This window comes from Scyliorhinus canicula, chromosome 17 (assembly GCF_902713615.1).
Source record: "Scyliorhinus canicula chromosome 17, sScyCan1.1, whole genome shotgun sequence".
NCBI lineage: Eukaryota > Metazoa > Chordata > Chondrichthyes > Carcharhiniformes > Scyliorhinidae > Scyliorhinus > Scyliorhinus canicula.
Window position 1 is genome coordinate 124,246,442 of NC_052162.1, and position 26,743 is coordinate 124,273,184.

Consider the following 26,743-nt stretch of genomic DNA (forward strand, 5'->3'; position numbering starts at 1 on the left):
GGCTCATGGATGGTTTATAGTATTTGAGCTTCGGAGTGAGTCTCACAAATAAATGTATCAAGCTAAGGGAGCAAAGGATGTCAATGTCTTTAAGAGAGAGAGAGACCTTTCTCCAGAGTCTGCACCCTCCCTGGATTCACTTCCTTTCGCTTCAGTTGCTGCAAGTGACCAATTGAAGGTGAGAATGAGAAAAGAAATGGAAAGGGGGAGAAAAGAAAGTGTTTTACTCACAGTTGGAGACAGGAAGAAGTTTTAGTCTGTGTGAAGCCCGAGGTTTCCTCATTGTTCAGTTTCCGCATTCAGACAACGGGGGAGCTGATTAGATGGTGGAAGAGAGTCCTTCCGGTTCACCAACTCTTCCCATTGGCCAATCTTCTCGTGACGTCTCTGGGTTCCAGTGCGCAGCCCCAACGCGCGGACACAGCAGCTCCGCCCCACTCATTGTTCCTCCTCCTCCAGAAAAAGGTTTCCAGGCAACCGGCTGACAGCTCCGGCCAGAGCGAGAAGCGTCTCGGTGATTGCCCCTCCCCCCGGAACGGGACTGCGCATGTCCAAGAGAGAGGAGAGGCTGCACATGTGCGAGGGAAAGCCCACCCTCTGACCTTTCTGTTGAGGTGTTGACCAATGGGAAGAGTTGACCGGAAGGACTCTGGTTCTCCAGCCAATCAGCGCGGCCTTTGTGTGAATGGAAATTGAACTTCACACCGACTGAAACCTCCTCCTGTCTCCAACATTTGTGAGTAAAACACTTTCTTTTCTCCCCCTTTTCATTTATTTTCTCATTCTGACCATCAATTGGTCACTTGCAGCAACTGAAGGGAAAGGAAGTGTATCCAGGGAGGGTGCATTTATTTGTCTGGCTAAAATGATGGTCTCTTTCCTAATGTTCACAATTAAAGGACTGGTTTCCCCAGGAGATGGCTGACATTTAAGGAGAGAGTAAATTAACATTGGACAGAGAAATGTCTTGTGATGTTATATGGTACGTATTAGATATCTTATTTATGGTTCTGTAATAAAATATATTTATTATTATTTCTAGCCTGATGTAGCTTGATTATATATTTCCAGTCATATCTTCTCGGCACAACATCGAGGGCCGAAGGGCCTGTTCTGTTCTGTGCTGTACTGTTCTATGTTCTATGTTCTCTCAGAGGGTTTTTAGTCTCTGGATTTCTTTTCCACAGGGACCAGTGGGGTGTGGGGGTCATTGAATATATTCACGGATGAGTTGGACAGATTTTTAATAACTTGATATGTTTTAAATCATGTTTTAAACAATGAGTGCAACAAAGTAGCAGAAAGAATTTGTGGAAAATGGGCACAGAGCAGAACAAGAGATATTGCCAACATAAATACATGCAACACATTGCAGAATTAATTTGGAACAGGATATTTGAGGAACAAGAGCCTCGAGATGAAATGCCAGATGAATTGAACAACCAGTTGACAGGTTAAAGTAGTGACTGTGGAAAGAGGACAAGATTATCTAAAAACAGAGGACAGCAATTCAATTTGTTAACTCAAAAATATCACAAACAGACTAACGGCAAAATCAAATTAAAGTTAATAACATAACATAGATGACATAGAATTCCTATAGTGCAGAAGGCCATTCACCCCTCAAGTCTGCACTTAGCCTCAGAAATAGCCCTTCACTGAGGCCCACTCCCCATCCTATCCTTGTAACCCGGTGCATTGATCATGGTCAACCCACCTAACCTACGCATCTTGAACACTAAGGGGCAAATTATCGTAACCAATCCACTTTGGCTGCATATCTTTGGACAGTGGGAGGAAACCGGAGTACCCGGAGGAAACACACAAAGACACAAGGAGAATGTGCAAACTCCAGTCAGACAGCCACCCAAGGCTGGAATTGAGTCCCTCACGCTGAGGTAGCAGTACCAACTGCTGTGCCCTACTCCCGGCCTAAGTTGAATTGAATTCACGCATGGAAAGCCCAGGAGGAGCAAGTCAGTCAAATTGGAGCCTATGTATTTGTGAAAGAGTCCGATACTTTACCCAATGCATCAGACAGGGGCGGCACAGTAGAACAGCGGTTAGCACAGTTATTTCACAGCTCCAGGGTCCCAGGTTCGATTCCCAGCTTGGGTCACTATCTGTGGAGTCTGCACATTCTCACTATGTCTGCGTGGGTTTCCTCCAGGTGCTCCAGTTTCCTTTCACAGTCCAAAGATGTGAAGGTTAGATAGATTGGCCATGCTAAATTGCCCTCAGGTTAGGTTAGGTGAGGTTACTATTTTACAGGGAGAGGGTGGAGGTGTGGGCTTAAGTGGGGTGCTCTTTCCAGGAGCCGGTGCAGACTCGATGGACCGAATGGTCTCCTGCATTGTAAATTCTATGACTCAGACATTAAAAACTGCATGGTGGTGCATTCCATAATCAGCCTATGCCAGTTTTGGATAGAGGGAGAACTGACTGGTCTGCTTCTGTATTGAGCCAGATGCATGTTGGCTCCATTCTAACCCAATCTCTTATGAACCTAAGACGAGAGGCCAATTGATAGAGCCTGATTTTCAGGAGACCATACCCTCCCTTAGGCCCTTGTGATTGGAGATAAACAAACTTGAGACGAGGTTTCTTTTTGTTCCAGGTAGAGTTATAGATGTTTACAGCTTGGAACCAGGCCCTTCGGCCCAGCTTGTCCATGCTGCCCAGTTTCTATCACTAAGCTAGTCCCACTTGCCAGGATTTAGCCCATATCCCTCTATACCCACCCTGCCCATGTAACTGCCTAACTGCTTTTTAAAGGACAAAATTGTACCCGCTTCTACTACTGCCTCTGGCAGCCGTTCCAGATGTTCACCACCCTCTGTGTGAAGAAACGTCCCCTCTGGTCTCTTTTGTATCTATGTTCTCTCACTTTAAATCTATACCCTCTAGTTCTAGACTCCTCTACCTCAAGGAAAATATGTTGACCATCTACCTTATCGATGCTCATTATTTGATAGACCTCTGTAAGATCACACCGAAGCCTCCTACGCTCCAGGGGAAAAAGACCCAGCCCACCCAGCCTCTCCTTATAACTCAGACCATCAAGTCCTGGCAGCATCCTGGTAAATCTCTTCTGCACTCTTTCTAAGCACTGCTCCTTCCTCAGGTGTTATGCATTCACCTGAGGAAGGAGCAGTGCTCTGAAAGCTAGTGTTTGAACCAAACATGTTGGACTTTAACCTGGTGTTGTAAGACTTCTTACTGTGCTCACCCCAGTCCAACGCCGGCATCTCCACATCATGCCACTCTTTCTAGTTTAACAATATCCTTCCCATAATAGGGTGACCAGAACTGAACACAGTATTCCATGTGCGGTTTAACCAATGTCTTCAACAAGACATCCCAACTCCTGTATTCAATATTTTTTTTTTAAATTTAGAGTACACAATTATTTTTTTTCCAATTAAGGGACAATTTAGCGTGGCCAATCCACCTAACCTCCACATCTTTAGGTTGTGGGGGTAAAACCCACAAGACATGGGGAGAATGTGCAAACTCCACACTGTATTTTTATGCTCAACGTTCGTTAAGACTAAAGATACTAATCCTTTCTGAATTACTCTAGCCTATAACTTCTTAACTAGTTGGCCACTCTAAGGTCTTCTATCCCTCAGACTCCCTTGCTGACACAAGATGGGAACTAATCTGTTTCAAACTATATTTCAAGTTATGATAGGATCCCAAATCTACAAGGAAGAATTCTAACTTGCCACTCAATGTCCTTTAAGGGTCTGGATCTGTTGAGGATGTATAAGTGAGTCTTCTGGGTAAACCACTATTTCAGGTTTAGATTTGAAATAAACCACTATTTCAGGTTGACATTTAAAATCACACTTATTTTTATTTGCTTTAACAAAATCTCTTTTAGTTGATCAGACTTCAGGAGCTCTCTGAACGATTTTTCTTCTATCTTGATAGCTTGTGGTTGTTCTTATTCTTCGGTCTTCCGGCATCTTCCGATTCCCATGGAGCGATGAGCTGATTCATATCGAATCTAAGAATAAATTTGAACCGAATGGCTCGGCCTGTCTCTTCCCCTTTTCTCTCTCTGTCTTCTGCCTGTGTTATTTGCCATGATGTGGAGATGCCGTCGTTGGACTGGGGTGAGCACAGTAAGAAGTCTTACAACACCAGGTTAAAGTCCAACAGGTTTGTTTCAAACACTAGCTTTCGGAGCACAGCTCCTTCCTCAGGTGAACAGTGCTCCTAAAGCTGGTATTTGAAACAAACATGTTGGACTTTAACCTGGTGTTGTAAGACTTCTTACTGTGTTATTTGCAACTGCCGTTCCGAGACTTTATACATTTCAAACCGTCTCGCCAGAGCCTGTCAATTACAAAGCATTGTCTCATGTTTAACAAAATAGATGTGTTACATTAAAAACCGCGACTTCGCATCATGCGCAAGACTGCCAAACATTTCAAAAAACACGTGTTGCATTCTGCTCAAAGTCTAAAAAACCGTGAAGCTGTTTCTATCTTCGTCTATTTCAACCATTCGCATTTTTTAAAACTTACTCTGCAATGCATGCTAGCTTTAAGCTGTTTAACACCTTGCTCAAGGCCCTCATCATTCAAGCTTGGCTCCTCCCAGTACTGACATCATCTTACCAAGCTTAAACCTAATTAACTCCACAGGGAATCCCCTTCATCCAAACAACATTTCATTAGCCCACGCTTTTTACGATGCTTTAATTACACCTCTGGCTCCGAAACGTAATTGTCCTTAAAAAATTTTTTTTTAGAGTAACCAACTCTTTTTTTTCAATTAAGGGGCAATTTAGCGTGGCCAATTCACCGACTCTGCACATCGATTTACATTGTGGAGGTGAGACCCACGCTGGCACAGGGAGAATGTGCTGACTCCACATGGACATTGACTCGGGGCCGGGACCGAACCCAGGTCCTCGGCGCTGAGGGGCAGCAATGCTAACCACTGTGCCACCCTGCTGCTCCCGGCAATGAACTTAAAGACAATGTGCTGAAGCTTTGGAATTCCCTACCCCAGAGGACTGTGGAGCCTCAGGCATCAAGTATTTCTATACCGAGAGCGATAGGTTTCCCGATATTGAAGATATTGAGGGATAGTGTTGGAAAATGGTGCTGAGGTAGATCGGCCAATGATCTCATTGAATGGTCGAGTAGGCTTGATGGGCTGAATTGCCGACTGCAGCTCCTATTTGTTATGGTCTCTGTGTCCAGGACAGGGAGCAGTGAGCATGGATCTGTCAATCAGTCTGAATCAGCACCTTCAGGAGAATATTAGAATCAGCAGAGTGAGAATGGAGGGAGAGTGTGTGGGATGGAGATTTACAGCTTTTGGGGAATGAGAGAGGAAAGAATGTTCCAGAGAAATTAAAATAATCTGTTCTGAATTTCTATCCTGTACTGACAGTGATGTATTTTGTAAACTCCTTTTACAGGATGTGAAAAGGAGAGGATTTACAGACAGAAATCTCAAACATCACGTCTGGATCTGACAGAGTCACTTGGTTCATTGACCATTAAATCTAGAAGGAGAAATGTTTGCCCGACCTGTTGACTTCAACAAAGTTCAAACATCAGTGTGACTGGAAAAGCACCGAGACATACACACCCGAGTGAGAGTGTTCCAGAGCACTGACTGTGGAAAGAGCTTTAACCAGTTACACAGTCGGAAAAAGACATCACAACATTCACAGCGGGAGAGACCGTACACGTGGTCTGTGTGTGACCGAGGCTTCACACTGATTGTCCGACCTGGAGAGACACGAGTTGACCCAATACATGGAGAAACCGTGGAAATGTGGGGACTGTGGGAAGGCATACAGAGTCCCATCTCTGCTGGAAGTTCACCGACGCATTCACACTGGGGAGAGGCCGTTCACCTGCTCTCAGTGTAGGAAGGGATTCATTGAGTTATCCAATCTGAGGAAACACCAGCGAGTTCACACTGGGGAAAGGCCGTTCACCTGCTCTCAGTGTGGGAAGGGATTCAGTCGGTCAGACAACCTGCAGTCACACCAGCGAATTCACACTGGGGAGAGGCCATTCACCTGCTCTCAGTGTGGGAAGGGATTCACTCAGTCATGTAATCTGAGGAAACACCAGCGAGTTCACACTGGGGAGAGACCATTCACCTGCCCCCAGTGTGGGAAGGGATTCACTCAGTCAAGCAGCCTGCAGAGACACCAGCGAGTTCACACTGGGGAGAGTTCGTTCACCTGCTCTCAGTGTGGGAAGGGATTCTGTGTTTCCTCGTCCATGCTGAGAAACCAACAAGTTCACAATTGATCACAGTGATGGATTCTGCTGTTATTGTTTCTGCTTCAATTACATCCAGGACTGCATTTCGTTCTCTCTTCTCTTTCTCTCTCAGGGAATCTGAGACAGGAAAAGTGATGCAACTGTGGCAAACAAGAAAAGTTAAAGATTCAATTAGATCAAAGGAAGAGGCTCATAAAGTGGCCAAAATAGTAGTGAACTTGAGGATTGAGAACTTGTTTTAGAATTCAGCAAAGGAGGACCATGAAACTGATAAAGAGAAAATAGAATATGAGAGCAAACTGGAGAGAAACATAAAAACTGACTGGAAAAGCTCCTATTGGAATGTGAAAAGGAAAAGATTAGCAAATGTGGGTCCATTACAGACAGAGACAGGAGAGTTCATAATGGGGAATAAGGAAATGACAGAGAAACTAAACAATGTGTCTGTCCTCACGGAGGAAAATACAGAAATTGTCCCAAAAACAGTGAGCACGAGGAACTGAAAGAGATTAGTATTAGTGAAAAAGTAGCACTGGTGAAATTAATGTGGTTGAAAGTTAATAAATTCGCAAAAGCTGATGCTCTACATCCCAGAGTGTTGAAAGAGGCGGCTGTAGAGATAGTGGATACATTGGTGATCATCTTTCAAAATTCTATAGATTCTGGAATGGTTCCTGCAGATTGGAAGGTGGTAAATGTAACCCCATGATTTAAGGAGGGAGAGAGAAAACAGGGAACCGCAGACCCATTAGCCTGACATCAGTAGGAGGGAAAATGCTACAATCTATTATAAAGGATCTGATAACAGACGAATTAGGAGCAGGAGTAGGCCACTCGGCCCCTCGAGCCTGCTCCACCATTCAGTAAGTTCCCGGCTGATCTGACTTTAACCTCAACTCCACATTCCCGCTGACCCCCCGATAACCTTTCACCTTCTTACTTGGCAAGAATTTATCCAGCTCTGCCTTAAAAATATTCACAGACTCTGCTTCCATTGCCCTTTGAGGAAGAGAGTTCCAAAGACTCATGACCCTCAGAGAGAAAAAGTTCTCCTCTGCCTTAAATGGGCAAGTTATTACTTTTAAATTGACTCCAATTTCTAGATTCTCCCACAAGAGGAAACATCCTTTACACATCCACCCTGTCAAGGCCCCTCAGGATCTCATGCGGTTCAATCAAGTCACCTAAACTCCATCGGACACAAGCCCAGCCTGTCCAATCATTCCTCATAAGACCAGCCTCCAATTCCAGGTATGAGTCCAGTAAACCTTCTCTGAACTGCTTCCAACACATTGACATCATTCCTTAAATGAGAGCAATACTGTACACAGTGCTCCAGATGTGGTCTCACCAATGTCCTGTATAACTGAAGCATAACCTCCCTACTTTTGTATTCAATTCCCCTCACAAACAATAACATTCTATTAGCTTTCCTAATTACTTGCTGTACCTGTATACCTGCCTTTTCTGATTTATGCTCTTGGACACCCAGATCCCTCTGAGTCTCAGAGCTCTGCAATCTCTCACCATTTAGATAATCAGCTTTTTTATTCTTCTGGCCAACATGGATAATGTCACATTTTCCCACATAATATTTGATTGGGCAGATCTTTTCCCACTCATGTAACCTGTCTATATCCCTATGTAACCTCCTTCTGTCCCCTTCACAATTTACTTTCCTACCTATCTTTGTATCATTGGAACATAGGAGCAGGAGTTGGCCATTCCGCCCATCGAGCCTGCTCCACCATTCAATACGATCATGGCTGATCATCCACTTCAATGCCATTTCCCCCACACTATCCCCATATCCCTTTGTGTTATTGGTATTTAGAAATCTGTCAGTCTCTGCTTTAAACACACTCAGTGACTGAGCTCCCACAGCCCTCTGGGGTAGAGAATTCCAAAGATTCACAACCCTCTGAGTAAAGAAATGTCTCCTCCGAGACCCGTCCTAAGTGGCTTCCTCCTTATTTTGAAATTGTGTCGCCTGGTTCCAGACTCTCCAACCAGGGGAAACATCTCACCTGCACCCACCCTGTCTATTCCTTTCAGTATCTTAGACGTTTTGGTGAGATCACCTCTCATTCTTCAAAACTCTAGTGAATACAGTCCCAGTTTCCCCAATCTCTATTCAGAGGACAGTCCTGCCATCCCCTGTGGTCTGTGGTTCCTCGTTTTCTCTCTCCCTCCTTAAATAACGGGCTTACATTTACCACCTTGCAATCTATAGAAAGGTGATCACCAATGTATCCACTATCTCTCCAGCCGCCTCTTTCAACACTCTGGGATGTAGAGTATCAGCTTTTGGAGATTTCTGATTTATTTTTTTTATTGTCACGTGTACCGAGGTACAGTGAAAAGTATTGTTCTACGTACAGTCCAGACAGGTCATTCCATACATGGAAAAAATACCATTTATTAACTTTCAACCAGATTAATTTCTCCAGTACTAGTATTTCACGATTATTAATCCCTTTCAGTTCCTCATTCTCATTAGTCCCTTGGTAGTCTCATGTTTGGAGGAAATTTCTGTATCTTCCTCTGTGAAGACAGACACACATTGTTTAGTTTCTCTGCCATTTCCTTATTCCCCATTATAAACTCTCCTGTCTCTGCCTGGAATGGACCCACATTGGTCTTTGCTAATCTTTTCCTTTTCACATTCCTATAGGAGCTTTTCCAGTCGGTTTTTATGTTTCTCGCCTGTTTGCTCACATTATTCTATTTTCTCTTTCTTTATCAGTCTTTTGGTTTGGTTTTCAGCAAAGAAGGACCAAGTTCCCAATCCTCAGGCTTACTATGATTTTGACCACTTTATGAACCTCTTCCTTTGATCTAATGCAATCTTTAACTTTGCTTGTCAACCACGATTGCAAAACTTCTGTTGGATTTTTGTTTAAGTGGGTCTATATTTTATGTAAATATGTAACAATTCCACAAATATTTGTGATTTCCTGTCTATCGTCATATCTTTTATTGTAATTTCCCAATCTAGCACAGACAACTGTGAATACAAGCCCAGTTTCCACAAGGTCCCTCAGGTGAGAAAGAAGCTCCTTCACCTGATGAAGGAGCTGCGCTCTGAAAGCTAGTGATTCAAAACAAACCTGTTGGACTTCAACCTAGTGTTATAAGACTTCTTATTGTGCCTAACCCAGTTCAACGCCGGCATCTCCATATCATAAATCCATGTTTATTCTTATCCAGGTGTCTATTTATCACATCCTTTATAATAGATTCTGGTATTTTCCCAATACTGATGCCGGGCTAACAGGTCTGTAGTTCACCGTTTTCTCTCTCCCTCCCTTCCTGAACAGTGGAGTGACATTTGCTGCCTTTCAATCTGCAGGAACCATTCCGGAATCTATAGAATTGTGGAAGATGATCACCGATGTATCCGTAATCTCTATAGCAATCTCTTTCAACACTCTGGGATGTAGAATATCAGGCCCCGGGGACTTCTCAATATTCAATCCCATTAATTTCTCCAATGCAGCCTCTAAGTAATCCTTTATTCCTCATTCCCCCTAGTCCCTGGGCTCTCTGAAGTTGGGAGATTTCTTTGGCTGAATTCTCCATTTCTGAGACTAAGTGTTGATGCCGGGACAGGATTCGCGAGTTCTACGATAGCAAAACTGGAGCTGCACCTGGTCCGATTCAACAACTGTTGAGGGGCCAGGACCGGCAGCAGATGGAACACACTCCATTCCAATGAGAAACGGTGCTGGATTTGCCGGATGCACGATTGATGCCCAGAAGGCTGACAAGCTGCAGACACACACTTCACTCCCCACACATCATCCCAGCCAACAAGATGTCAGTGAGGAGAGTGGCAGTCCGCTTTACGGACACCGGGCTGGAGACCCTGCTGGACGCCGTAGGGAGAGGCGAGCAGCTCTGTACCCCGGCCCGGGAAGGAGGCTGCCAGCTGCCACCATTCATTGTGCCTGGGCGCAGGTGGCAGAGGCTGTACCCTCCGTGAGCAACACCGTCCGGACAGGCCAACAGTGCTGTAAACAACTGTACAGCCTCCTCAGGGTGGCCAGGGTAAATAGGCAGCTCTGTGCCTCTGGCACCAAACCCGTCCCATGCTGTTTCTTAGCTCCACCCAAACAGATTCCACATTGTGTATTCCGGATCTGAGATCCTCCCTTATTAATGTACTGATGCCGTCCCTTATTATCAGTGCAACACCACCTCCTTTTCCTTTTTGCCTGCATCATCAGTAAACTCAACAATCATACCTTCAGACCCATCATCCAAGTCATTGATATATATTGTAAAAGATTGACTCCCCAGCACTGATCCCTGTGACACACCATTTGTTACATCTTGCCAACCTGCAAATTACCTATTTATGCTTAGTCTCGGTTTTCTGCTCACTAGCCAATCTTTTTTTAAAAATTAAGATAACCCAATTATTTTTTCCAATTAAGGGGCAATTTAGCGTGGCCAATCCACCTACTCTGCACATTTATTTTTTTTTTGGGTTGTGGGGGCGAAACCCACGCAGACATGGGGAGAATGTGCAAACTCCACACGGACAGTGACCCAGAGCCGGGATCGAACCTGGGACCTCAGCGCCATGAGGCAGTTGTGCTAACCACTAGGCCACCGTGCTGCCATCACTAGCCAATCTTTCACCGTGAAAGATAGTTCTGCAGTTAACAGCTATCAAATTGGGAAAAGAAAAGAACTGAACCCTCGGGAATGAATAATCACTTTGCACTGATACTTTTAAGGTGTAGGTTTCCTACAAAAATAATGTTTAGTTAATGTTGCTTCTCGTTTGTTGCAGTAAAAGTTATTAAACCTGAATGAAAATGAAATGAAATGAAAAATGAAAATCGCTTATTGTCACGAGTAGGCTTCAATGAAGTTACTGTGAAAAGCCCCTAGTCGCCACATTCCGGCGCCTGTCTGGGGAGGCTGGTACGGGAAACGAACCGTGCTGCTGGCCTGCTTGGTCGGCTTTAAAAGCCAGCGATTTAGCTGAGTGAGCTAAACCAGCCCCTTAAGGCCTGTCATGTGATCCTTTAATTTGTTGACTGGGGATTTGATTTTTGTTTTGAAGTTACTGATCTTTACAGAGATCCCAATCCACAAGTTTTATCTTCCATTTGAGCCTCGGGCACCTTTCTGTCTCGTTATTGATCGTGTCAATGACAGCGAGGCAACTGAGCTGAGGGCTGAATGTAGCTGAGAAGAACAGGGCCTGTGCCCCAGTTGGGAATCTGCCATGGTGTCACGCTAATAGAGGAGTGACTGGGAAATCAAGGGATGGGGATGATCAGGGCTGATGGTGTCTTGAACCCAGGGTTCAGTGCTCCTGTGTCCAAAGTGGGGAGTCACGGGAACAGGCTACAGAGGAACCGAAGAGAAACATTTGGGTCCCGAACATTGTGAACATCCTTTCATGGTTATTCTTTTACTCTACTTGTGGATCAAAGACAACCAATGTTCCAATATTTTTTAATAAAACCATGTTCTGTTTCATTAATAAATTTGTTTCATTGAAAATATTTGAATTTTGTTGGTATTTTTCTGCTTAAATTCATTCACTTTGGGGAAAGTGGGTGAAAGGGGTGACAGGCTCTTTAACTGAAAGTGAGTCTCTCAAGGGCAGCATGGTAGCACAGTGTTTAGCATAGTTGCTTCACAGCTCCAGGGTCCCAGGTTCGATTCCCAGTTTGGGTCACTGTCTGTGCGGAGTCTGCATGTTCTCCCCGTGTCTGCATGGGTTTCCTCCGGTTTCCTCCCACAGTCCAAAGAGGTGCAGGTTAGGTGGATTGGCCATTCTAAATTGTCATTAGTGTTCAAAAAGGTTAGGTGGGGTTACGGGGATATCGGGGGGAGGTGTGGGGCTTAAGTGGGGTGCTCTTTCCAAGGGCCGGTGCAGACTCGATGGGCCAAATGGCCTCCTTCTGCACTGTAAATTCTATGGTTCTTAAGCTAATTGTAAAGGAGCCAGAGGGGGAGAGGAGATTTTAGTTTTCTTTTGACACAATGTTTGAAAATATGGTTCAGAGAGTCAATTGGGATTGACTAATTTATTGAGTCTTTTTCAGGAAGTAACAAGGGATGTCAATAAAGGAGAACCTGGAGATGTGGTTTCTCTAGGTTTCCAGAAGGTATTCCCAGGGTGTCACATCCAAGGTTATTACACATAATAAGAAATCAGGGTGGTGGGGTGGGGAGGAAGGAGCAACATATCAGCATGGATGGAAGGTTGGTTAGCTAACAAGAAACAGAGAGGGGGCATAAGTGGGTTATGTTTGGGTTGGTAAGACGTGACAAGTGGAATGTCACAAGGATCAGTGCTGGGCCCTCAACTATTTTACAATCTATATAAATGAGTTGGGTGATGGGATTGAATGTATGGCGGCTAAATTTGATGATGGCACAAAGACAGGTAGGAAAGTAATTTGTGAAGTGAATTTAGGGAGTCTGCAAATGACAAATAATAATCATAGACAACAGATAGGTTACGTGAGTGGGAACAAATTGACAGACGGACCATTACTTGGGAAAATGTGAACATGTCCACTTTGGCAGAAAGGGTTAAATAAAACAGAACATTTAAATGGAGATTGCAGAACTCTGAGGTACAGAGGCATCTGGATATCCTGGTACAGGAACCACAATAAGTTAGTTTGCAGGTACAGCAAGTGATTAGGAAGGCAAATGGAATATTGTGATTTGTTGCAAAGGGGCTGGAATATAAACGGAGGGATGTTTTGCTGCAGTTGTACAGGGCCTTGGTGAGACCATATTTAGAGCACTGTGTACAGATTGGGTCTCCTTATTTCAGAAAAGAGATCATTGCATGAGAAACAGTTCAGAAGAGGTTGACACTCTGGATTCCTGAAATTAGGAGGTTATCCTCTGAGGAAAGGTTTGACAGGTTAGGACTGTATCCATTGCAGTTTAGAAGAATGAGAGAGGAACTCATTGAAACACATGAAATCCTGAGTGGAACTGACACAGAGAATGCGGAGAGGATGTTTCCCTTGTGGCAGAGACTAGAACTACATTTAAAAGGGGTTTCCCATTGAAGACGCTGATGAGGATATTTCTTTCCCCTGAGGTCTATGGGTCTGTGAATCTCTCTTCCCCAGGGAGTGGTGGAGTCAGGGTCATTGATGGACCACCAGACGGACAACCAGCCTCACTGAAGTTCTCAACATGAGAGTTTTAAATGGATTTTCAATGGCCCCTCTCTTTATCCAGAACCCTCAGGAGGAGTCCAACAGATGAGAGAAAACTCAGAGCTCTGGCCTCACAGTTGCCTAATCAGAACAGAGATGACAACTTGCGAACAGCTCCCAGGTTGTGCAGAAAGAGGAAGGTATTTGGTCACAAGTCCTCAGCTGAGAGAGAATCTGCTTTAGCTTCCAGTGGAACTTTCACAGGCTGGCTGGAAGCATTTTAAATCACCAGGCAGAGAGATAATAGAGAGAGTCCAGACTTGCTGTGTGCTGCCTTTTAGGTGTAAAGTGAAGTAAAATGGAGATTGCTTCTTCTCCTAGCCTTCCCTTTCCACCAATCAGAATGAAGAATGGGGTAAATCTCGGAATTTTAGAAGAGCTGATTGACTGCTAGCCAAGTCCATCAAAATGACATCACAGACCCTACCATACAGCACAGAGGGAAATCCCTTTGGCCTGTTCAACTAACAGCTTGCAGCTGGGGGTTTCCAAAGTCTGTAGTTCAAACCCAGAATCTGCAATGGTACAGCATCCAGCAAGACAGTAATAGAAAGGGAGACATGGCTCAGACAAGGATTTCAAAAAGATTCCTTACAAATGGACCAATTACAAAGCCTGTCATTGAACCATCTGTACCCGCCCAAGCCACATCAAACTCTCAAACAATTGATTTCCCCACGCTCCGCCCCCCGGTACAGGGAGTCAGCATTCCCATGCCAAGCAGTGAAAACATGGTGGCCTTGACACCCAGGTGTTGTCTAGGATTCCAGACACTCTTGTTTTCTCTGTCTTCTGGGAGCTGTTTATCTCCCTGTTCCCACTCAGCAAGTCGTCTGTTCTCAGCTCTGCTCGATTTCTGCTGGAGTTTGGTCCCTTTTACACCTTTCGGATCAATAAACATTTGGTCAGTGAAGACCCAAGCCACAATTTCCCATCCTGTCACCTGTCAACCATCCTTACCCAGAGCGTAATCACAACAGGAATAAAAACAGGAGAAGTGTAACAATCAAATTCAAAATAAATCCACAGCCAGTCATAGAATTTAATTTAATTTAATGTTCACTAATTAGCAAGAAAACCCAAAGCAGGGAGTCCCCCAGGATTCTTGCACTCCATACCTTGAGGGGGAGGAGAACTCTCTCCGACCCCTCACTCAATTTCACTCTGTTATTTTTCCATTCAGTTCTGGCTCTGCCCGGGGTAACATCAATTTGATCTTTTCTTCTTCTGAAGGAGCTCCATGAGTTCCAGGTTACTTCAATCAACAATCAGATGTTTCAATCAACAGATCAAACATGGATGTAAAAGATTCTCCAGCTCTCTCTTTGTGGACAGTTCTTACTCAGTATTATTTCTCCCAAGCCCTTCCTTGTCCCATTATCACTTTAATTTCACTCCCACTTTGCCCATGTCCAGTGTGTTTAATTCTATCCGGATTGTTTTAAAGTCAGTTTCTCTCTGGAGTGTGTGTCAGTGTCTTGATGATGTCACAATGGTGTCTCAATCCCCTGGCCAGATTAACCATTTCATCTCCTGCTGTGTCTCCAGTAGCTGTGTGTGTTTGGGACCCAGTCTTCAGTCCATTTCACCATGAATTTAGGCTTGTTATTTTTCACATGAAACAAATCACAACTGCACACCCACACCGGGATCCCAAAATCATGTCACATATTCTTAACTCTCAGATGCTCTGATGAAAAGATCAAAGTGAGTGTCTGTCTTTCTGATTTGCCCTGTTATGGTGCTGATATTTCATTTCGTGGCCGGGCTTTCAAATGTGGAATTCTTTAAAACAAAGTTCATGGGCCAAGATGTAAATATGCCTGGGTGGGACAGTGGTTAGCACTGCTACCTCATGGTGCCGAAGACCCGGATTCGATCCCGGCCACAGGTCACTGTCTGTGAGGAGTTTGCAAATTCCCCCGTGTCTATGTGGGTCTCACCCCGACAACCCAAAAGATGTGCAGGGTAGGTAAATTGGTCACGCTAAATTGTCCTTTTATTGGAAAAAAATAATTGGGTCCTCTAAATTTTTTTAAGATCATGCCAACATTTCCAAAAGATAGTGATCAATTTATTCATCCATCTGCACATTCCAGACTTTCACTAGAACATAGGTAGATTCCAGATTGATATATTCCATTCAACGCAAGGTAAACATTCTAATCATTTATTGTCCAGGACAAAATTCCCAGTATTTTTCAAACAGAAATTAAACATTCCCGTCTGATCGCAGACATTAACATATTCTGTTTGTTTGTTCAGGTCAGGCTGGGATTGTTCACCTTGGAGCAAAGGAGGTCGAGGGGAGATTTGAGAGAGGTGGACAAGATTATGACAGGTTTAGGTAAGATGGATAAAGAAAAGCTGTTCCCATTCGCTGATGGGACAAGGACGAGGGGACACAGATTTCAGGTTTAGGGTTAGAGATGTGGGGGGAGGGTCTGTCAGGGAGAATATTTTGATGCAGCGAATGGTAATGACCTGGAACTCGCTGCCTGTGTGGGGGGTGGAAATGAAGACAATGGATGATTTCAAATGGAAATTGAATTGACATTTGAGGGAAATAAATTGCAGAGCTACAGGGATAGAATGGGGCACTGGGATTTGGTTTGCTCCAGAGCCAACATGTAATTTATGGGCTGAATAGCCTCCTTCTGTGCCCTCATGGCTCTGATCGAAATTTCAGCTGCTGCAGTCTCTCCAACTCACTGAAATCCCTCATCCCTGGTGCCATTCTCGTAAATCTCCTCTGCACCCTCTCGAAGAACTTCACATCTTTCCTAAGTGTGGGGCCCATATATAGGGTTCCATTCTGGAGGGATAGAATTGAAGAGCAGGGAGGTTATATTCAATGTGTTTAGAGCCAGGGTTAGACTACACTGGGAGCACTGTCAACATTTGTCATCTCCATTTAGAAAAATGAAATAGAGGCACTGGAGAAGGTGTAACAAAGATTCACAAGAATAATACCAGAACTGAGAGCATTTCACTCTCAGGAAAGGTTGGGGCTGCTTTTCTCGAAAAAAAAAGAGAGGGTGATCATTGCTCGGCACAACATCGAGGGCCGAAGGGCCTGTTCTGTGCTGTACTGTTCTATGTTCTATGTTCTATGTTCTATGTTAAGACTGAACGGTGACCTGATGGGAGTCTTTAAGATGATGAGGGGGTTCAATAATCCAATAGGGATTTCATGAAATACCTCTTTATCCAGCGAGTGGTGAGAATGTGGAACTCACTCCCACAGTGAGTGGTTGAGGTGAACAGCATGAATACATTGAAGGGGAAGCTAGATACATACATGAGGGAGAAAGGAACAGAAGGAGATGCTGATGGGTGAGATGAAGAGGGGTGGATGGAGGCTCATGTGGAGCATAAATACTGACAGACACCAATTGAGCCAAATGGCCTGGCCCTGTGCTGTAGACTCAATGGTACAGAGCAAATGTGTTTATTTTAGATCTGCTTGTAGTGGTAGGAAAAACATTATTTGCTATTCAGGATAAAATAAAAGTCCTTCATCAACTTTTGTGGATCATTTCAGTGGAAATGTGCTCTCTCAGGCTCCAAGAGCATCAGCCCACTGGAAGCAAAGTCGTGAGACCGGCCAGTCCAGCAGAAAGAAACCCTCCGACCCTCCCACTGCATCAAGTGCCAGAATCAACACGGTTCAGTCCTGGATGTGATTAACAGCAGAATTTAACCCCCGTCATCACTTGTGAATTTGTTGGTGTCTCAGCAGGTTGCATGACTGAGTGAACCCTTTCCCACACTCAGAGCAGGTGAATGGCATCTTTCCAGTATGGACTCGCTGGTGTATTAACAGGGTAGATGAATCACTGAATCTCTTCCCACAGTCAGGACAGGTGAACAGCCTCTCCCCGGTGTGAACTCGCTTGTGTCTCTGCAATGTGGATGGCGTTCTAAACCTCTTTGTGCAGTGAGAGCAGCCGAACGGTCTCTCGTCAGTGTGAATGCGTTGGTGGATCATCAGAGCCTGAGAACTTTTGAAACCACTCCCACAGTCAGAGCATTTAAAGGGTCTCTCCTTGGTGTGAGTGACATTGTGTTGCAGCAAGTGGGATAACCGAGTGAATCCCTTCCCACACTCAGAGCAGGTGAACGGTCTTTCCCGAGTGTGAACTCGCTGGTGTCTCATCAAGTCGGATGATGTTCTGAACCTCTTTGTGCAGTGAGAGCAGCTGAACGGTCTCTCCTCAGTGTGAATACACTGGTGGATCATCAGTACACGAGAGCTTTTGAAACTACTCCCACAGTCAGAGCATTTAAAGGGTCTCTCATTGGTGTGAGTTACATGGTGTTGCAGCAGGTGAGATAACTGAGTGAATCCCATCCCACACTCAGAGCAGGTGAATGGCCTCTCCCTGGTGTGTACTTTTTGAAGTGTCTGCAGGTGGGCTAACCGAGTGAATCCATTCCCACACTCACAACAGATGAATGGCCTCTCTCCAGTGTGACTGAGTCTGTGCCTTTCCAGCTCGTACAGCGCTGTGAATCCCTTTCCACAATCCCTACATTTCCATGGTTTTTCCATGGTGCGGGTGTTCTTGTGTTTCTCCAAGTTTGACGATTATGTGCACACAGAATACTGGTACATTCTCTCCCCGCTTGAAAAAAAAGTAACGTGGTTTCAGTCTGCGTAACCGGTTAAAGCTCTTTCCACAGTCTATGCACTGGAACACTCTGATTCTGGTATGTGTGTGTCTTGGTGCTTTTCCAGTCACACTGATTTTTAAAATCTTTTGAAGCAGACAAGATAGAGAAACATTTCTCCTTCTAGATTCAAAGGCCGATGATATACAGGCCCCGATGAATTGAGAGACTCTTAAAGTGACGATTCATTTGAGATTTCTGTCTGCAAATCCTCCTCTTCTGATATCCTGTAAAATAAGTTTACAAAAGCTATCACTATCAATTGCGAATAGAAATTCAGAACAGACCATTCTAGTTTCCATGGAATATTCTTTGCTCTCTCATTCCCCAAAACACTAAATCTCCATCCCACACACTCTTCCTCCATTCTCACTCTGCTGTACCTAATATTCACCCGCCCACCTCTCCTGAAGGTGCTGATTGACATCCATGCTCCCTGCTTCCTGTCCTGGACAGAGACCTGAAAACCTTCATGCAGCTGCCAGACAAATATACGTCTATTTTACTGGACCAAAAATGTGTTTAATATGTAGACTTCTGTTCTCTTCAGTTGCTGCAAGTGACCAATTGAAGGTGAGGATGATGTTTTACTCACAGATGTTGGAGACAGGAGGACGTTTTAGTTTGTGTGAAGGTCCTTCTTCATTCACACAAAGTCCGCGCTCTGATTGGAGGGCCAAAATCCTTCCGGTCTTGCAGGTTTTCCCATTGGTCATCACACCAGCAGGAAGGTCAGGGGGTGGGCTTTGTCACGCACATGCGCAGTATCCCCTCTCCATGGACATGCGCAGTCCCGGGCCACCCGCCCGTGCGGCGGATAGAGCGGTTTCCCCACCGCGACGCGTTCTGGGCGCCCCAGCCGCCATTACTTATCTGGAGCCCAGTCTCCAAACTCCTGATGAGTGGGATGAAAAGTGGGGTGGGGGCGCACTTGACTCCACCTGACACATAGTCACTGGCAAAATAGTTTTTTAACTTCAGGTGATATATTGGGGAGGGCAATAGGTGAGTGTGAAACTGAACCCGAGAATCAGCCCCTTCAGGGGAGGAGAACTGTGGGAAAAGCAGGGGGAGGAATGTTAAAATCAATAGGGAGGAGGGAGTGTGTGAGGGACAGAGATTTATAGTTTTTTTTTAAGGTGATACATGTGATATCATAGAATTTACAGTGCAGAAGGAGGCCATTCGGCCCATCGAGTCTGCACCGGCTCCTGGAAAGAGCACCCTACCCAAGGTTAACACCTCCACCCTATCCCCATAACCCAGTCACCCAGACAGAGAATCCTGCTGCCGGCGAGGGCGCCGCACCATAAAACTGGTGCAGCGGGACAGAGATTCCCACCCATGGTTTTCCTTTTAAGGTTTTAGAGGTAACTGATCAAAATATTACCAAGAAAAAGGCAACTTATTCATCTCATCTACACTTCCCTGAATCTCACTGGAATATAGGTGGACACCAGATTCATACATTCCAGTTAACTACACCCAAGGTGAGTTATTCTAATTCCTTTCTGTCCAAGACAATCAAACATTCCCCTCTGATCCCAGGTATTAACATAATCTGTTTGTTTATTCTTTATTGTCGATGTCAGGCTGGGGTTGTTCACCTTGGAACAGAGGGGGATATGGGGAGATTTGATAGAGATGGACAAGGTTATGATAGAGTTAGGTCAGGTGGATAAAGAAAAGCTGTTCCTATTCACTGATGGAACAAGGATGAGGGGGGATACAGATTTTAGGTTTTGGGTAAGTGTTTCAGGGGGATGTGAGGGAGAACATTTTTACACAGTGAGTGGTAATGACCTGGAACTCACTGTCCACAAGGGTGGAGGAATTGGAGATAACGACCAATTTCAAAATGAAATTGATGGGCACTGGAAGGAAACAAGCTTGCAGGGGAACAGGGACATTGCGGGGGAATGGGACTGACTGGATTGTTCTACAGAGTCAGCATGGACTCGATTTACTGAATGGACGTTTTTGAAGGTGACATTGTGACATTGAACCCGAATCTGTGCAGCTGTTGATCAAAACAAACAACTTCTTCATCAAATATTTCTGACTCTTGACCAATGGGAAAAATGTTACCAGCTTCCCCACAACAAATTGACCCAATCAGCTTGGAGCCTCTTCGAACGATGAACTAAAACTTGTATCAAACAGGGTGTCCTGGAATAGCTGGTACTCTGACCCCTTCCTGACCTTAACACCAGGTTCTATTTATTCTTAAAGCTACATTACAATATTTGACACATAAAGAGACATACCACTGAAGACATTTCATCACCGAGCTTACGTACAGGACAATTTATTAATTACACCAACGTGTTAATGAAGTGATAGCTAACTGATACTGATAAAGTGGCTGACTCCAACTGTTCTAAATATAATCACTTCTCTTTTTAGTGACTACAATATACTGACATCACCAAACCTAAACACGTAGAGCTTCCATACTCATCGATCCCCAAACAGGCTGAATGTGCCCTACACCCAAAGTGGGGAGGAACAGGGTACAGAGGAGCCAAAGAAAAATCGTTTGGGTCCAGAACATTGTGAACATCCTTTTACTCTGATTGTCTTTGATCCTCAAGGCATTTTTTGCTTTTTTTAAACCATGTTCTGTTTCATTAATAAACTTGTATCAGGAAAAATATTTGATTTTTTTGGACTTTTCATGATTAGATTGATGCACTTCAGGGAAAGTGGGTGAGAGGGGTTGACAGGCTATTTAACAGAAAGTGAGTCCCTCTGAGGTATTGGCACAGGAGCCAGAGGGGGAGATGAGATTTTATTTTATTTTTTGACACAGTGAGTTGTTCTGATCTGCCTGCAAGCAGATTCAATAGTATATTTCCAAAGGATAAACACTTGAAATGGAAGAATTTGCAGGGCTGTGGGGCAAGAGCAGAGCAGTTGGATGAATCAGTGAGTCCTTCCAAAGAGATAGCAGGGGCACGATGGGACAAATGGTCTCCTCCTGCAGCCTGTGAATCTGAGCCTCCTGCTTTTGTGCAGGTTAAAAGGGACAGATTTCCCAGTCAGTCCTCCAGCACTTTCCTGTCTATTAGTGCGATGCCCACGGCAGTTTCCCAACTGGGGCACAGGCCCCGTTATTCTCAGCTAAATTCAGCCTCAGCTCCGTCTCCTGCCTGTCATTGACATGAGCAACAGAGACAGAAAGGTCCCCGAGACTCAAACGGGGAGTCAAAACTTGTGGCTCCAAACATTAGTCAGTTAAATCCATGTTATTTATACTGGAGTTTTTATTATTAGATTTAGGCACTGGAGGCAAAGTGTGGGAGTTTTAAAGGTTAACTTTCCCTTTCGAACTTTGCATTGTTGATAGTGTCAGCCGTGGTCAGTGGGCAGCTCTCTCATCTCTCGGTCAGAAGGTTGTGGATTCAAATCCCAATCCAGGGACCTGAGGACAAAAATCACATCCAACATTCCTTGACCCAGCACTGAGGGAGTGCTGCACTGTCAGAACAGCCTTCTTTCAAATAAGATGTTAAACTGAGGCCCTGTCTGCCCCTCTCAGGTGGGTGTAAAAGTTCCCACAGCCACTATTTTGAAGAAGAGCAGGGGAGTTATCCTTGGTGTCCTGGTCAATATTTATTCCTCAATCAACAAGAGTAAAAACAGATCATCTGCTCATTATCACATTGCTGTGTGTGAGATCTTGCTGTCTGTAAATTGGCTGCTGCGTTTCCTAAATTACAACAGTGACTACACTTCAAAAGTATTTCATTGACTGTAAAGCACTTTGGGATGTCCTGTGGTTGTGAAAGGCGCAATACAAATGCAAGTTTTAAATCTGAAGATTTCTGTTATCTGATCTTGTTATCTGGAATTTAATTGATTTCAGCCACCCCCAACTTACCATTTAATAAATTATCTTTGCTTCAGACAAGACTTTAACCAATTAAGACAAAATCAGAATTCTCTGGATAGTAAATTTAAAAAGAAGTTTATTGAATGAAAATGGTTTACTGAACCAACTTTAAGACATTGACATTTACAACTTCATGTGGGTGATCAATCTGTAGAAGCGTAACCCTCTCTGGCTCCTTTGACAGTAATTCTTGTGGAATTCAGCCTCGGGAGTCTGGCTCCTTCTTTGACAGTAATTTCCTGGGAACTCGGCCTCGGGAATCTTCAGTACTTGGCCAGCAAGGAAGACCTTCGGAAACTCTACTTTTATCCCCAAAGTGACCATTACCTCATGTCAGAGTTGGGTCTGTTGTAACATGACAATTGGTCAATTTGGTCACTGGATTAATTTAATTAGATCCCCAATTACTCTCACCTCCTTCTCTCATTATCCCAGACAGGAATACAATAGAACTGTTTCACACTATCCCTTTATGGGCAGCATGGTAACACAGTGGGTAGCACTGTTGCTTCACAGCTCCAGGGTGCCAGGTTTGATTCCTGGCTTGGGTCACTGCCTGTGTGGAGTCCGCACGTTCTCCCCATGTCTATGTGGGTTTCCTCCAGGTGTTCCGGTTTCCTCCCACAAGTCCCGAAAGATATGCTGTGAGGTGAATTGGGCATTCTGAATTCTCCGTCTGTGTATCTGAACAGGCGCCGGAGTGTGGAAACTAGGGGCATTCACAGTAACTTAATTGCAGTGTTAATGTATGCCTCTTTGTGACAGTAAAGATTATTATTAAGATTATTATACGATTCTATACAATCCCTTATTCATACAGTTTCAAATGTTGAGGCTAATCAGAGCTTGAAGGCCAGTACATTTATCCTCATTGCACTTTCTTTACACAGCAAATAAGTGTTTACATTTTTATAGCAAATGCAATTCAGTCTTTTACTATACCCAATGCATTATTGATTCATTAACTGTAACTCAATTAAGGTTCATTACTTTTCAGTCATCTATTATTGACAGGTCGCTAATACAGTAAATTTTTTATTAATATATTTGGTTAATACAAGATACACAGGTTCAAAGAGACAGTCTTGTGGAAGATAATCTCTTTGTTTCTTACTAACTTTGATTGGATTGAACAATGAGTCTTAGACTTGGACCAGACTTTGGCAGTAAATGATGCCCTGCAGTTTTACAAAATCTCCGCTATTTCAGCAGTTTCTGGAAACATTTTGGTTTATACAGTATTAATTTTTAGAATAAAGGTCCAGTCACATCTTAGAGTTGAACATGGCTTCCTTGATCTTGTTGGTTATAACAGTGAAGACGGACAAGTGATTGATTTAAAAGCAAATATTATCATAGCATCCCTACAGTGCAGGAGGAGGCCATTCGGCCAATCAAGTCTGCACCGAGCCTCTGAAAAGGCAACCTACCTGGGCCCACACCTGCACCCTTTCCCTGTAACACCACCAAACATTTTGGACAATAAGAGGCAATTTAGTATAGCCAATCAACTTAATCTACGCATCTTTGGATTGTGGGAGGAAACCGGATCACCCGGAGGAAACCCACACAGATATGCAGAGAACAAAGTCCACACCGTCAGTCACCCAAGGTCGAAATAAACCCAGGTCCTTGGCGCTGGGAGGCAGTAGTGTTAACAACTGTGCCACCTGAGGAATTACCTACTAAGGCATATCTACAGTGTCCAACATGACAAAATTGACGACTGTTCAAGAGTACTTCATTGCCTGTAAAAAGCTTTAGGAGATCCTGTGGTCATGAAAGGTGCTATGGAAATGTAATTTATTTTTAGAAATAGTCCCTAAACTTGGATATATCACACTAAGCACACACGCGAAAATCATTAATAAAGACTGAGTCTTAATTTTGTATAACAACCATGTCTTTCACTCCATGTCAAATACATTGTGAACATTCAAACAATATTTCGTGAAAGTATTTGATTTAAACAGAATGATTTGTTGTGATTTGGGATTCACTGCCTGACAAAGGTGCAGGAAGTAAATTCTACTGTAACTTTCAAAAGGGAACTGGACAGTTTCTGTCGGAAAAGAGCGAGCATAGGAACGATGGGTGGAATGGTCTCCCTCTGTGCTCTCTGAGCCACGTTTGAGTTTGAAGAAAGTCGGGAATACCTGGATCCCACTTCCTATGAAGGGGGAGGGGGGGGGGGTAGCAGATATGATGGAATGGCTGCAAAGGGAAATTGGATGGACACTTGAGGGAAATAAACCAACAGGGATATGGGGACAGAACGGGCAATGGTTTGATCTACAGAGGTCTACATGTTCCGTATCTTAGGAATTCTCTATCCCGGAGGGCTGTGGGAGCTGTCATTGAGTGTGTTTAAAGCAGAGACTGACAGATTTCTAAATCCCAATAACACAAAGGGATATGGGGATAGTGTGGGGAAAAAGGCATTGAAGTGGATGATCAGCCATGATCGTATTGAATGGTGGAGCAGACTTGATGGGCTGAATGGCCAACTCCTGCTCCTATGTTCCAATGATACAAAGATAGGCAGGAAAGTAAATTGTGAAGAGGATATAAGGAGGTTACAAAGGGACATAGATAGGTTAAGTAGTGCGGAAAAGATCTGCCACATGGAGAATAATGTGGGAAAATGTGTAATTGTTCATGTTGGCCATAAGAATAAAAAAGCTTATCATCTAAATGGTGAGAGATTGCAGAGCTCTGAGATTCAGAGGGATCTGGGTGTCCTTGTGCATGAATCACAAAAGGCGAGTATACAGGTACAGCAAGTAATTAGGAAAGCTAATAGAATGTTATTGTTTATTGTGAGGGGAATTGAACACAAAAGTAGGGAGGTTATGCTTCAGTTATACAGGACATTGGTGAGGCCACATCAGGAGTGTGGTCCTCCTTTGCTGAATCTAAAACAAGTTACCAATCCTCAGCGTTACTACTACTTTGGCCACTTTATGAGCCTCTTCCTTTGATCTAATGGAATCTTTAACTTTTCTTGTTAGCAACGGTTACATCACTTTTCCTGTTGGATTTTCGTTTGTTACAGGAATCTATATTTGATGTCGATATGTAATAATTCCTTAAAGGTTAGCGATTGCCTGTCTTTTGCAAATATAAGTTACCTATCTGCCACAGACAACTTGCCCCTCATTCTTTGACAGTTCCTGACACCCAGATAAATTAAACAAAAGAACTGTATAACCACCACAGCTCATCTTCATGACAACGTGGCACGCTTTCGGATTTCCAAACAGAAATAGGAACGAAATATCTTTTAACTTCCAAACACCCTTTCACTCTGTGATCCTTGTGAAATTTGAAACCAGGTAATCACAACAAGGCTCAAAGAGCATCTACCCATTGGAGGCAAAGTCATGAGACCGGCCTGTCCAGCAGAAAAAAATACTGATCATCCCCATTGATCAACTGTCAGAATGACCAAAATGCTGTCCTGGGTGTAATTGAAGCAGAAACAAGAACAGCAAAATCCATCACTGTAATCACCTGTGAACTTGTTAGTGTCTCAGCAAGTACGATGAATCACAATATCCCTTCCCACATTGAGAGCAGGTGAACAGCCTCTCCCCATTATGAACTCACCGGTATCTGTGCAGGTGGGATAAATCACTGAATGTATTCCGCTACTCAGAGGTGGCGTATGGCCTCTCCCTGGTGTGAACTCGCTGGTGTGTCCTCAGGTTGCCTAACCGAGTGTATCCCTTCCCACACTCAGAGCAGGTAAATGGCCTTTCCCCAGTGTGAACTCGCTGGTGTGCCTGCAGGGTGGATGAATGTCTGAATCCCTTCTCACACTGAGAGCAGGTGAACGGCCTCTCCCCAGTGTGAATCTGCTGATGTCTCTGTAGGGTGGATGAATGTCTAAATCCTTTCCCACACTGAGAGCAGGAGAACGGTTTCTCCCCAGTGTGAATTCGTTGATGTGTCTGCAGGTTTGATAAATGACTGAATCCCATCCTACACTGAGAGCAGGTGAATGGCCTCTCCCCAGTGTGAACTCGCTGATGTGCCTGCAAATAGGATAAATGAGTGAATCCCTTCTCACACTGAGAGCAAGTGAACGGTTTCTCCCCAGTGTGAATTCTCTGGTGTAACTTCAGGCTGGATAACTGAGTGAATCCCTTTCCACATTGAGAACAGGTAAATGGTCTCTCTCCAGTGTGAACTCGCTGATGTGACTTAAGGCTGGACAACTGAATGAATCCTTTCCCACACTGAGGGCAGGTGAATGGCCTCTCTCCACTGTGAATTCGCTGATGCGACTTCAGGCTAAATAATTCAGTGAATCCCTTCCCACACTGAGAACAGGTAAACGGCCTCTCCCCAGTGTGAACTCGCTGGTGTCTCTGCAGGTGTCATAATTGAATGAATCCCTTCCCACACTGAGAGCAGGTAAACGGCCTCTCCCCATTGTGAACTCGCTGGTGTATCTGCAGGCTGGATAATTCAGTGAATCCCTTCTCACACTGAGAGCAGGTGAATGGCCTCTCCCCAGTATGAACGCGTCGATGAATTTCCAGCGTAGATGGGAATCTGTATCCCTTCCCACAGTCCCAACATTTCCACGGTTTCTCCATGTTTTGTGTCTCCCTGTATCTCTCCAGGTCAGACAATCCGTTGAAGCCTCGTCCACACACAGAACACGTGTACGGTCTCTCCCCGCTGTGAATGGT

General features: G+C 44.3%; 1 protein-coding gene and 1 pseudogene across 3 annotated transcripts; both read right to left on the reverse strand.

Annotated features, from left to right (window-relative positions):
- Window positions 1-14,077: 14,077 nt before the first annotated feature.
- Window positions 14,078-25,765, reverse strand: LOC119951230 (zinc finger protein 436-like). Of its 3 annotated transcripts, none has more exons than XR_005457547.1 (2): window positions 18,744-18,765; window positions 14,078-14,356 (listed from the first exon to the last, which is right to left on the reverse strand). XR_005457547.1 is itself a non-coding variant. In XM_038774280.1 (2 exons), the coding sequence occupies exon 2, from the start codon at window positions 18,027-18,029 to the stop codon at window positions 17,187-17,189; it is 843 nt and encodes a 280-aa protein (XP_038630208.1). In that variant the 5' UTR covers window positions 18,030-18,375; window positions 25,653-25,765; the 3' UTR covers window positions 16,363-17,186. The 3 variants fall into 3 exon arrangements, 2 of the variants coding, with proteins under 2 accessions (XP_038630208.1, XP_038630209.1); XM_038774280.1 differs by lacking the exons at window positions 14,078-14,356; window positions 18,744-18,765 and adding exons at window positions 16,363-18,375; window positions 25,653-25,765; XM_038774281.1 differs by lacking the exon at window positions 14,078-14,356 and adding an exon at window positions 16,363-18,375 and having other exon boundaries at window positions 18,744-18,787.
- LOC119951257 lies at window positions 25,665-26,467 on the reverse strand (annotated as a pseudogene).
- Window positions 26,468-26,743: the final 276 nt, after the last annotated feature.

What these genes read in the sequence shown, in the direction of transcription:
- LOC119951230 (XM_038774280.1), bottom strand. Translation starts at nt 18,029, where the DNA reads ATGGAAAAACCATGGAAATGTAGGGATTGTGGAAAGGGATTCACAGCG.